Source organism: Phoenix dactylifera, chromosome 12 (assembly GCF_051530095.1).
Source record: "Phoenix dactylifera cultivar Ajwa chromosome 12, Ajwa_hap1_PhDact_Kaust_v1.1, whole genome shotgun sequence".
In the NCBI taxonomy this organism is placed as follows: domain Eukaryota; kingdom Viridiplantae; phylum Streptophyta; class Magnoliopsida; order Arecales; family Arecaceae; genus Phoenix; species Phoenix dactylifera.
In genome coordinates this window covers 16,096,304-16,109,798 of record NC_143201.1, presented here as the reverse complement: position 1 = coordinate 16,109,798, position 13,495 = coordinate 16,096,304, and the positions used below count along the sequence as shown (strand labels likewise).

The 13,495-nt window shown below is 41.3% G+C and overlaps 1 protein-coding gene across 6 annotated transcripts in view; it reads left to right on the top strand.

Moving 5' to 3' along the window:
• The first annotated feature begins 1,698 nt into the window (after nt 1-1,698).
• The window catches only part of LOC103719124 (MADS-box protein EJ2-like), a 47,475-nt gene continuing 35,678 nt past the window's right edge, over nt 1,699-13,495 (top strand). For 2 of the 6 annotated variants that reach the window (XM_026809264.4, XM_008808204.5), the window contains exon 1: nt 1,708-2,052. In XM_026809264.4, the coding sequence (XP_026665065.1) occupies nt 1,868-2,052 (185 nt within the window). In that variant the 5' untranslated portion in view covers nt 1,708-1,867. Of the gene's footprint in view, nt 2,053-2,227; nt 2,295-13,495 lie in introns of all 6 variants that reach the window. The other 4 variants (XM_088708623.2, XM_008808207.5, XM_008808205.5 and 1 more) reach the window with 4 other exon arrangements.

Sequence of the window (13,495 nt, the reverse complement as noted above, 5' to 3'; positions counted from 1 at the left end):
GTGTAATATAATGTAATATAATAAGATATGATATGATAACATAAATAATATTAGTTAATAATTATAATAATATTCTAATATAAAGAGTTATGATTACTAATTTTACATATTAATATATTATTAGATAGTATAATATTTTTATGGTATGTGTTTATGGATATTTTGGTCACAATGAAAATTACTTAAAGCCAAAACAACTTTCTAACATCTATTAGAAAGCTTTTTGGAAAAAAGCTCTAAAACGAAGCTTTTCCAAATATAACTTTTCAGCCTTTTAAAAAAGCCAAATCAACTTTCAGATTCTTTTACCAAATACTACTATACCAGTTAAAAGTGCTTTTAGAGGGTTGGAAAATATTTTCTGGGCCACCAAAAGCTTTGCCAAACAGGGCCTTATGTTTCTTCTTCAAGAAAAGGAGAAGATAGAATCAAGTCTTAAAGGGAAAATAGGAGCTTTTTTGCATAAGCTCATCCCATAAACCGCAAGATATGGGATTAATAGCGTTTGCTGAATCAGACCTAGTCGTGGTTCAGTGAAGCCCAGATAAGGGACAAATAAGGGACAGAAATTGGACCTTATTTAGACTAGATTTTAAGCTAGCTCTAGGCCTGACTTCAAGCTTAGCTTTCGGGCTTGGTCTAAGCCTAGGCTTCGACTGCACCCAAATTAGGCCAAGGATCTACTCGAGCTCAGCCTGAAATATCTATGGGTCTATAGTTAAGCCAAAACCTAATCCAAACTTTCTCGGGCCTAGTCCATAGCCCGACATAAAGTTGGCCCGATCGGGCCTACTTCCAACCCTACCTGCATGACTCAACCAGAGGCACGTACACCCTCCTTCTCATCTTGTTCCGACGGAAAAGAAGGCCAATAATATGTAATATAATATAACTATATACAAAATCTAATAATAAAATGTGATGCTCTTTATCATAACTTCTCATCTTTTATTTTCAAAAATAAAAACAAAAATTTATTTTACCTTTAAATTTTAAAATATAAATATGTTTATTGTAATTTTAAAAGTATAAATATGATGACGATGACCAAGGTGGTAGTAGTAAGGGTAGAGATAATGAAGGCAATAATAGTAGCAGCGGAAATAGTGGCAACAAAGACACTAGCAATATAGTAGCAATACAAGAATGGTGACGATGACGATAGTGATGATAGAAGCAATATTGTTTGTGATGAGAGCAATGATGGTGATGATAATACGGCAGAAATAGTGGTAGAGGTTGTGGTGGTGATGGTATGATAGAGGTGTGAGAGTGCCAATAATAATAGTTGTGTGGTGAAGCTGGCGATGGTGGCAATAGAAGTGGTGCTGGTCATGATAATAAAAGACATCAGTTTCTAATTTTTAAAAAAATATCTCAATTTTATTTTAAAAAATAAAAGATAAATGCCAAATGAGCCCTGAACTTATATGCTATAAATATGGAACCTTTGTTAGAAGAGACGAAAAAGGAGCAAAATATCTAATCGCAATGCAGATATCTTAACAAGAAATATTCACTTGCCACGCGTCAACCTACGATTTTGCGGGCCCCACCTCACCCCACCAAGCCAGGACACGAGTCGCTCCCACATCCCGCGGCGCAACTTAGTGGGCCGCTCTGGAGGCACAGTACATCGATCGGTAACGAGAGGGCGACGCCATCCCTTTGCCGCGGAATACCGAACCGCCCCATCCCCACCACGCCTACGTGTCGCGTCCCGAGCGGGGAGCGAGGTGCCACTGGCGAATGAAGACTGGAATCCTCCACGGGGCCTCCCTCTCTCCGTTCTCCTTCTTCGGCCCTCAAGACCCCGAGCCCACCCTAGCGGCTTAAGGTTAGGGTTCCGGCGTCTCCGGCGGCGGCGATGAGAAGGGGAAAGGTCCAGCTTCGGCGAATCGAGGACAAGGCCAGCCGCCAGGTGAGCTTTTCCAAGCGGCGGAGCGGCCTCTTCAAGAAAGCTCACGAGCTCGCCGTTCTCTGCGACGCCGAGGTCGGCATTTCCGTCTTCTCCGCCAGCGGCAGGCCCTACGAGTTCTGCAGCTCCTCCAGGTACGCTTTCTCCACCTCCATTAGGTTTCCATTCTCCTCCTTCGGCTTAGGTCGTCGGATCCATCGAACCCCTCAGAGCCCAGCCCTTAGGTTCTCGGCCGCCCAGCTCGTCAAACACTTCGCTCGTCTTCGTTCTTGAGATGGTGGTGATGTGTTCGGGCTTTGGATGGGACAGGAGAGAAGAAAGGCGAACGAAAGACGGAACAGTGGCCGGCGATCTTCATCGGTTTATCTACACCCGGGTTCGTTTTTTTTTTTTTCACTGGCTCCGCTGCACCGATTTTTCCCTCGATTTTCTGAGGCGGTTCTGTTCGATGGATCCGGTTCTGTTCGATGGATCTTGGAAGTGATCGAAAAGGCGTCATAGAATATCTAGGCTTGCGTGTGGATTACGTTATTTCATGCATTCCCGATGACATGCGCTATTTAATAGCTGCTGCAAAACTCCAACTAGGTGCTCGCCTGCCTTCATCTGAATGAGGTGTATCTGCTGCAGAACTCCAAATTATTATATTGTACTTGTTATTTTGTTTTTTTTTTTTGTTAGAATGGATGACTCATATACTTTTAATACGATTCCAGTACTCAGGCAACTCTCCCTCACCAACCCATAGGCCCTCCGGAGTGGTCAGCCACATACAAGGCTGTTGGAAAACCATGCATGCTGCAGAAAATTAAATCCGCAGCGGAAGAAGCATGCACGGATTCGTTCATCGCATGAATATATTTTAAAACCGTTCGTAGATAGATTAGGATTAATTACTTTAGATAAGAAAGATCATATATTCACCTTGTGCGGGTAGATGTTCACCACCATCTGATGATCGTAGTAATGTTGAAAGGCTCGCTTGAAGCTGCACATACGTCGGACCTCTACGGGTATCCATACGAGGTAGAGGACTAATCAAAGCTTTTGAATCTCCTCGGGATGCTAGCTTCCTTGTAGAGAGCTTTGATGGCTGAAATCCTTTCTTGAACAATCAACTCTTTGATTGATCTCAAGAGGAAGAAGGACTAGAAAGGGAGGAAGAAGGACCACCCCTTTTGCTGCCTTTTTCTTTCAAGCAGTGGAAGAAGGATGGAGAGGAGAGGATGCCGCCAATAACCAAAGAAAAGAACCAAGGGGGGCCGGCCCCTTTTTTCTTTTCCTTTTAAATCCAAGCCCTAGGCGTGGACTCCTCCTAGAAATTAGGAGGAGCCACGCCATCAGCCCTTATCTTGATTAGGAGGGGCCTATGCCCCTCCTTTTCTTTTGCTCACGCACGTCCCAAGTCATTCAATTGAGTTGGGGTGTGGGCTGATTTCTTTGGGTGTCTAATCCTCTTCTAAAGAGGATTAGGTGGCCTCCAAGACTTATCCATAAGAGTCCTAATCTAATTAGTACCCAATTAAATCATGACTCAATTGAACTCTTCAATCCTAATCTAATTAGAAGTCATCTTTATTTATTAGATCAAAATTAATTAGGACTCTAGGAGTTCTAATCAAACTAGGACTCATATAATTTTTGTCCTAATCCAATTAGGACTTTAGGAATCCTACTCTAAGTAGGACCTAATAATTTGCAATCCTAATCTAATTAGGACTCTAGAAGTCCTACTCCAAGTAGGACTTTTGAACCTTATCTAATAAGATCAAGCCCAATTAATTAAGTTCAATTGATTCAATCAAATTGCAATCAAATTGCAATTATTCCTTCTTCAATTCACTAACTCTTAGTGGGTTAAACCAATTATCGATCAAATTGATATTCATGAACTATTGTGATTCCAAATCATAATTCAACCATCAGATCGGTCAATACCTCTAATGTGTGTGACCCCATAGGTTCTATTCTGTTTGGTTGTGAGATATATTGTCATCTCTATCACAATATCATTGAAAACTCTTTTCAATGGGTTGGAACAATTCTAACTCATCTCACCAGCAATCATCGACCATCAAGATAATTTCTGTGAGTCTCACCATCCACTAGTGATACCTAGCAGCATGTAGTGGCTATCCAGTAGAATGGAATGAATGAACCTCTAAGTGCAGTTATCGTATGATACAGTCCTTCTATCGTGGATCCTTACAAGATGGAGGTTATGGATAACTCGCAAACTCCTTCGTCTGTCATATGTCAAGATTTATTCGACTTTAGTTCGAGAGTGGAAAACTCCTTTTTCACTTCACATACTGCCCTGGCCAAGGTCTTACGAACTCAGTCTTATAAATCACATAAGATCACTTCTTATCTACCAAGGTCGATGGATTCCATGTAGGTACATACCCTACTCCTACAGTGAACCTACTGCAGCCAATCTGCACCACAAGGATCCATATGGATGGAGACTATATATATGTACAGTCAAACTACAACAATCTCACTATGAATAGTCGAAGCATCGCAGGTCAAAGAACTAGTCATACTACTACAACATCAAGTAAGTCACTGACTAGTGGATAGACATCCAAGTGACTTCTTGTTTTGGTCACGTTCAGTACCCTTATTCTCTAACAAGCACCTTCACTATCATTTTAGTGTTCCTACACTGTGGACTTGAGACTCGTTTATACAAAAGAAAAAACGATCTGTGCACTAATCTCATCGGATCAATCACCATCCCCGTGATGATCCATCAATCAAGAGCATTTAGAAATTAATCACCAATGACATATGGCTCAAATTCTCAACTCTTGAGAATATGCATCATCTTATTAATTTCTTGGACGATTCATAGACACACAATATGAATGAAACATATGCCCATTTATTATTCAATAATAAAGTCAAGTACAAAATTATGTTCCAGAATAAATTGTGTCAGCCAGATTGGCTTCTAGGGCATACATCTAACAGAGGCTACCCAATCTGCAGCTGCATTGGCCTCTTTATAAACTACTTAGCTTGAAAAACGGCATCTCCACCAATCACGGTCCGAATATTTTGGAGTAAGGGGTGGCACCTAACCACGCTGCCGGTGCCCCCTGATCCAGCCTATCACTGTCGCCGAGTTACCCTCGAGCAAGACTATGCTGGCCCGCAGAACATACCGGGCTTGACACAAACTAGCCCAAGTTGTCCTCAGCTCCGCCCCTGGCATGGAGATGTCGAAGATCTGACACCCATCAGCAACAATCATTCTGGAGTACAGGCCTCTGATGACAAACCTGCACAACCTCTTCTGCTACCGCCTAGCATGCATCCGTCAAAATTGACCTTAAGAAAGCTCGGGAGTGGGGGCTTCCAGATGAAGAACATCGTTCATGGCGCTACAAGAGCAGATGTAAAGCCTCAAATGCCCCGAGCTATCAGAGGCTTGTCCGGTGGACCTGCATGGGTGATCTTCGCTGCCTGTGCCCGGGCCCGCTCCATGATGGATCTGGGTGTAGGGCTGCTCTCTCTGAAAATTAAAGCATTTCTGGCCAACTAGATATGGTACCAACTAGATATGGTAAGACGTATAAGTTACCACAGTGGCTACATACCGGGTCTGAGGGGCAATGGCCCACCATCTGAGCACCTGAGTGAAGGAGCCCAAATGACACCGAGCATTCGACGGGATAACGACAAGCCTCCAAACCTTCGTAACTCGCTTGCACTAAAATAGAGCGTGGTCCACAGTCTCATCCACCTGGCAACTAGGACACTGAGGTTGGATGCCTAGTCCCTGCCCGCTCAACATCAATGTCGTTGGCAACCGGCCCCAAGCCACCTTTCAGAGAAACCATTGAAGACCGAACATCCAGATTCAGGCGCAGTCCTACCTCGGGTGCTGCTCACTCCGAAGGAGTCTATAAATGTCTCTCTCTGACTTTGGGGCTGCAGACGTATGCAAAACCCTCACATCCGAGCTAGTACTTTTTGGAACAGGCAACGACTAAACTCTCTCTGCAAGGTGCTTGCCAAACGGATAACCGATCCTGTTGGTGTCCCACCCAGCCCCCTCAGGGCGTAAAAGATCGCAAACTCGTAGTCTGCTCATGGCATCAACTAAGGTACACGGAATCGACCGAATCGACGTACTAATAAAGACTGGTATCGGTCTTTATTGGTACCGAACTGGTTCCACTTTAAAAAAAAAATGCACGGACGCGCGCGTGTCCGTGTTCGGCTCTATGGCATTAAAAGCAGGGCTTGCTGCCCCGCGCGGAGAGCCCGCGTGGGGAACCGCGCGCGCGCGATTCCTTGTGCGTGGTCCGCGGTTCGCATTGTGTGGAATGCGCGCAGGTGCGAGTCGGGGACGCGTTTCCCACTCGCGCCTACACCCCCGCGCATGGGCCTCTCTCTTTTTTTTCCCTTCTCCTGTTCTTCTTCTCGACCCTTCTCCTCCTCTTCTTTCTTCCCCCCCTCTCATCTTCTCTTCTCCTCTCTTTCCCCCCTTCTCCCGCGAGCAAAGAAAGGGCCGGAACTGCACCGGAGAATGGACGATCCTTGTCAGCCCGAGGGAGGAGCTAAGCTTCTTCTTCTTCTCCTCTCTCTTCTTCTTCCTCTTCTTTCTTCCTCTTCTTTCCTCTTCTTCCTCTTCTTCCCCGATGCCAGTACCGGGCTTGTACCATTGCAAACCGACCGGTGCGAACCGCACTGGTTCCCACCGATACCGGGCCGTTCGGTTCCGTCCCCTTTGGTTGTACCGTATCGGTGCTGGCTGGCATCGGTACGGTACAGACTGAACCGACCGGTTCAGTAGACTTTGGCCTCAACGTTGACCATGGTTGGCTAGAGCCTCACCAGGAGAGTGCCACCCAAGGGTCCACCACATCCACACAGCATCCAATGTCGATCTGCCACCTGGTGTTAGCCAAGACAGTGGGCACATACCTGCAGATCTCTCACCAGAGGGAGCACCTCCAACCACTCCGAGCTGCCCCACTCGCAGTAACCGGTCCATAGTGGGCAATCATCACTTGAGTTCAGAAGCACTGCAGCTCAAGTATAAGTCTTGCTGCATGCTGAGCAACCAACGCCTCCCTCATAAGAAGCGATTGGACACCCAGCCCTCCCTCGCGGTCGGCGAACAAACCGTCTCCCATGCCAGCAGATGCACCCGTACTTGTTCTTTTTATTTGTATGCGACTTACTTCGTTGATTGGACGATAGGCTACGAGATTCGTAGATTGGATTTGTATGAACAAAAACTACATGCACAAAAAAAATAATGTTGCTGAGGAATTCGGATATAACAATTTATATATTTACATGTTAAATCTAAATAGACAATATGATTCAAATGACAGAATAGATTGTGAGTCTTGGAACCCACATATACACATGAAAATATTATTGTTGTAATCTGATGTAGTGTAGAAGAAGCTACTTTTGGTCAAGAAGTCAAAGTCTTATCTCTTTAATTTTTAGTAAGTTGTGTTTTAGTAAGTTGTGCTTAGTAAGTTGTGTTTTTAGTAAGTTGCGTTTAGTAAGTTGTGTTTGCATTTATTTTGGGTTTGGAAATTGTAATGACATTTAATTGGGTGGTTGAGAGTTGGAGCATGATTAATGCTTAGACTAGTATAAATAGACTATGGGTAGATTAAGAGCAGATTGTGATTACTAAACTATTTGATATATGAGATAACTTGAGCTTGTAGCACGCCTTATCCATCCCCTTTTCTTGTTGTGAATGATTGTTCATCCATTTTTCCTTTTCATTTGACCTTCCCCTCTTATTATTTGGTATCAGAGCTTATGATTACGCTCTTGGGTTATTCTCTTTTTTCTCATAGCGGCATGAGGAGGTAGAGGACGATGTGGCAACCGAATGAGGGACAAAAGGGATGATGAACTTCAAGCACTTCGAAGACAAGTCGAGGAACTTACTTTCCGTCTTGAGCATCGAGAAGCTCGTAGTGAGCGATGTGGTTCAAGCCGTGGGTCTTCTAGTGACGAATCCGATAAGAATCCATTTGCCAATCCTAGAGGACGATTGGAAAGGATGTTCTATCGTGATTCCGTCACTTTGAAGATTGATTTATCGAAATTCCATGGTCACCTTCAACTTGAAGAGTTTCTTGAATGGCTTAGCACCATTGAAAAATTCTTTGAATATAAGGAAACATCGGAGATTCAAAGAGTGAAGCTTGTTGATACAAGGCTTCGTGGTTATGCTTCGTGGTTATGCTTCGGCATGGTGGGATAAAGCTTAAGAGATGGGCTTCGCAAGGAAAAGCCTAAGATTTCTTCTGGGGAGAAAATAAAATCTAGGCTCAAGGTGAAATTCCTTCCGGTGGATTTTGCTCAAATGGCCTTTTCTCAATTCAACAATTTTCATCAAGCGTCTAGAGGTGTGATTGATTACATCGAAGAATTCTACAAGCTAATGACTTACAATGATCTTCAAGAATCCGAAGAACAATTTGTGACGAGGTATGTTGGCGGTCTAAGAATTTCAATTCTGCATGAAGTAGAAATGCATCAATTATGGAAACTCAATGATGCGTATCAACTTGCCTTGAAAGTAGAGGCTAAGCTTGCTCATAATGAAAGGAAGAAATTTGTGGAGGTACAATGTCTTTACCCACCCTCCAAAGGAGAGTCTTCACATGGTGGAGGTACAAGTTCTAATGTTCGTGGTGTTCCTAAAGACACTACAAAACCAACTTCGAATACTCATGGTGGGAATTATTTTGGCTGCTCCAACAACCCCAATTCTTGTTTCAAGTGTGGACAAATTGGTCATTATTTCAACACTTGCCCAAAGAGACAAGTTGATGCTCGTGCGAATCTTGTGGGAGAAGAATATGAAAACTTCGATGATTCAAAGCCCGTGTATGCTAAAAAAAGGTGATATTGAGCAAGTGGAGGTTGAATTGGAAGAAGGTGAAAGTCTTGTAATCCAAAGGGTTCTTTCTACTCCAAAGGTTAGTTTGGATGAAGATTGGCTCCGCTCCAATATTTTCAAAACTCGGTGTAAACTCATGGCAAGGTACGTACTATTGTGATTGGAGGAAGTTGTGAAAAATTTGCTTTTCAAGAAATGGTGAACAAGCTCAAGCTTCAAACCGAGCCTCATCCAAAGCCTTATCGGATTGCTTGGTTCAAGAAAGGCAATGAGGTAAAGATTACTAAACGCTGCCTAATCTTATTTTCTATTGGTAAAAATTATCAAGACCAAGTATGGTATGATGTAGTTCCTATCGATGTCACATACTCCTAGAAAGACCGTGACAATATGATAGGCATGCCATTCATGATGGGCATAAGAATACTTACACCTTTAAGATGGGAAGGATTGAGATTGTTCTTTTACCATGTAAAAAGGAAAAAGCTCCCAAATCTTTACAAGAGGAGGGTAGTAATTTTCTCACTATGTTAAAATTTGTAAAAGAAAGTGGGCTTGTCTATTTGTTGGTTGCAAAAGAAAAAGGAGAAGACCATAGGTGTTCCTAGTGAGCTAGAACCACTCTTGGAAGAATTTGGTGATGTTATGCCCGATGAGTTACCTAATGGGCTTCCTCTTCTACGGGACATTCAACATCAAATTGACTTGGTTATCGGGTCAACTCTTCCTAACAAAGCCCATTACTGAATGAGTCCTAAAGAACATGCGGAGTTGAATTGTCAAGTTATAGATTTGTTGAAAAAAGGCACATTAGAGAAAGTATGAGTCCTTGTGCGGTTCCGGCCTTGCTAACTCCAAAGAAGGACGGGTCCTGGAGGATGTGTATTGATAGTTGTGCCATTAATCGCATTACTATCAAATATCGATTTCTTATTTTTCGAATTGATGATATGTTTCGTATGCTTGCGGGTGCTAAGTGTTTTCAAAGATTGATCTTAGGAATGGCTATCATCAAATTCGAATCAAGTCGGGTGATGAATGGAAGACCGTTTTCAAGACAAGAGAGGGCTTGTATGAATGGCTAGTTATGCCATTTGGTCTCACAAATGCTCCAAGCACTTTTATGAGGGTAATGAATCAAGTCCTTCGGCCTTTCATTAGTAAAACTATTGTTGTTTACTTTGATGATATTCTTGTGTGTAGTCCCAACAAAGATGAGCACATAGAGCATTTGAAGGCTGTTCTAACCACTTTGAGAGGTGAAAAACTTTATATAAACCTCAAAAAGTGCTCTTTTATGACCGATAGCCTAGCTTTTCTAGACTTTGTGTTGACTTCTACAGGTATTCAAGTAGATGGGGAGAAGATTAAGGCCCTGTTTGGGGGAGCTGTTAGTAGTAGAGCTTTTAGAAGTAGAGCTGTTGGAAGTAAAGCTGTCTGAAGCAGAGTGTTTATAAAAAGCTGTTTGCTGTTTGGTAACTACATTTCTAAAGTGCTGTGACACTTTAACATGTGTTTGGTAAACAAACTGAGAAAGTACTTTTGTGTGACAAATTGACCATAAAGGACATTACCAGTATTATATAATAGAGCATAATAAAATATAATATATATTAATACATAAATATATGATATAGTATTATATTAATGTAATGTAATATAATATTATTATAATATAATACTATAACATTATGTATTATAGAATAATAATTTAATATAATATTAAAGTATTTAATATAACATATCAATGTATTATGATATAATGTAATATAATATTATATTTATAGTATAATACAATAATAAATATATAAAATATTATAATTATTAGTGTAAATTAATTTTTCATCCTTCTAATGACCATTTATCTCTCTAACAAATTTTCTAGCTAGGTGATAAAATTGGTTAAATAATTACTAATATTTATTTTTATTTATTTATTTATTTATTTAGATCAGATTATTTGCCACTCACTCATTATTTTTATTTATTTATTTATTATTTTATTTTATTGAAATATAGAGGGGTCGCCGGCCATGGGTGGTGGCCGGCATGGTGGCTGCCACCGTGGGCAGCCATGAGCTCCCAAAACAAAAAAAAAAGAAGAGGAAAAAGGAACAGAGGCGGCGGCGTTGAGAGGAAGAAGAAAATAGAGAGGGAGAGGGAAAGGATGGGTGAGAGAGGAAGAGGCAGGATGAGGATTTTGGGGGAAAAAGTGTGATTTAAATGGGGGTATTTTGGTTCAAAAAATAGCTTCCCGACAAAGCTGAAAACAACGTTTTTGGAAAGCTCCAATTGGAGCTTCTTCCCAAAAGCTGTTTTCAGCTTTCCGCAAAAGCTGAAACAGCTTTTCGAAAATTTTACCAAACACAATTTTTTATCTAAAAGTACTTTTGGAGGGCCAGAAAGTGCTTTTTGGCCCTCCAAAAGCTCCCCCAAACAGGGCCTAAGCCTGTCCAAGAATGGTCTACACTAAGAAGCTTGCAAGAGCTAAGAAGTTTCTATGGATTAGCTTCATTCTATCGCTGATTCATTAGGAATTTCAGCACTATATCGGCCCTTATGATAGATTGCATGAAGAAAGGTGATTTCAAGTGGACAAGGGAAGCCGAAAAGAGCTTTCAACAAATAAAAGAGAAGCTGTCCAACACTCTTGTTCTTACTTTATCGGACTTTGAGAAGATTTTTGAAGTGGATTGTGATGCCTCTCATGTAGGCATTGGCGGGGTACTTAGCCAAGAAGGTCATTCCATTGCTTTCTTTAGTGAGAAGCTTAATGAAGCCAAGAAAAGGTATTCAACCTATGATGTGGAATTCTATGCAATTGTTTAAGCTCTTCGAATATGGCGTTCTTATTTGATTTAAAGGGAGTTCATTTTGAATTCTGATCATGAAGCACTCAAACATATCAATAGCCAAGGAAGCTTGAATCGAAGACATGTAAAATGGGTTTCTTTCCTACAAGAGTATATTTTTGTTTTGAAACACAAAAGTGGGAGTTGTAATAAGGTGGTGGATGCTCTTAGTAGATGGATGGCTCTTCTTAACTCTATGAGTGTGCAACTTGAGGGATTTGATTCAATCAAAAATATGTACGGTGAAGATGAAGATTTTGGTGGCATTTGGAAGCTTTGCAAAGAAGAGGGTGAGGATTATTTCATCCAAAGTGATTTTCTCTTTAAAGGGAATTGTTTATGCATTCCCAAGTGTTCTCTAAGAGAATACCTCATTAAGGAATTGCATTCGGGAGGTTTGGGTGGACACTTTGGAAGAGATAAAACTGTCTCTCTAGTAAAGAAAAAATATTTTTGGCCTACAATCTATCGGGATGTGGTGCACTTTGTGAAGAGGTGTCGGGCATGCCAAACTTGCAAGGGCCAAGCTCAAAATACCGGTTGTTACACTCCACTTCCTATTCCTAAAGCTCCATAGGAAGATGTGAGCATGGATTTTGTGGTTGGCTTGCCAAGGACTCAAAGAGGTAATGATTTTATCTTTGTTGTTGTCGATCGCTTCTCTAAGATGGCTCATTTTATCGCATGCAAGAAGACTATGGATGCTTCATACATTGCCAATCTCTATTTTAATGAAGTTGTGAAGCATTATGGTGTTCCTAAGTCCATTGTTTCGGATAGGAATACCAAATTTCTTAGTCATTTTTGGAAGTATTTGTGGAAAAGAATTGGTACTAATTTGCTTTATACTAGTGCTTATCATCCTCAAACGGATGGACAAACCGAAGTGGTGAATAGGACTTTGGGAAATTTGCTTAGAGCTTTGTCGGCTAAAAAGCCTAAACAATGGGACTTGGCTCTTCCACAAGTTGAATTTTCTTATAATTATGTGGTGAACCGCTCTACCAAAATGAGTCCTTTTGAAGTATTGTATGGAAGACTTTCCCAACATTATCTTGATCTTGCACCTGCACCAAATCCATCCTTGTCTAATAAGAAGGTTGAAGATTTTGCTACTTCAATGGCAAGAGTTCATGAAGTAAGAAAGAAGCTTGAAGAAAACAATGAGAAGTATGAAAGAGTTGCTAATCTTCATCGACGAGCCAAAGTTTTTAATGAAGGAGATCTTGTGTGGGTTTTCTTGAAGAAAGAGCAGTTTTCCTCGGGTTCCTACAACAAGCTCAAAGAAAGGAAGATTGGCCTTTGTTGAATTCTCAAGAAGATCAATGATAATGCTTCCAAGGTTGAGCTGCCTCCCAACATCAACACTCATTCTACTTTCAATGTTCGAGATTTGACACTTTACTATAGAGAGTCGAGTGACAACTCGGGGTCGAGTTCTTTCTCGCCAGGGGAGGATGATGTAGCATAGAAGAAGCTACCTCTGGTCAAGAAGTCAAAGTCTTATCTCTTTAATTTTTAGAAAGTTGTGTTTTAGTAAGTTGTGCTTAGTAAGTTGTGTTTCTAGTAAGTTGTGTTTAGTAAGTTATGTTTACATTTATTTTGGGTTTGGAAATTGTAATGGCATTTAATTGGGTGGTTGAGAGTTCGAGCATGATTAATGCTTACACTAGTATAAATAGACTGTGGTTAGATAATAAAGAGCAGATTATGATTACTAAACTATTTGATATATGAGATAGCTTGAGCTTGTAGCACGCTTTATCCATCTCCCTCTCTTGTTGTGAATGATTATTCATCCATTTATCCTTTTCATTGGACCTCCCCCCT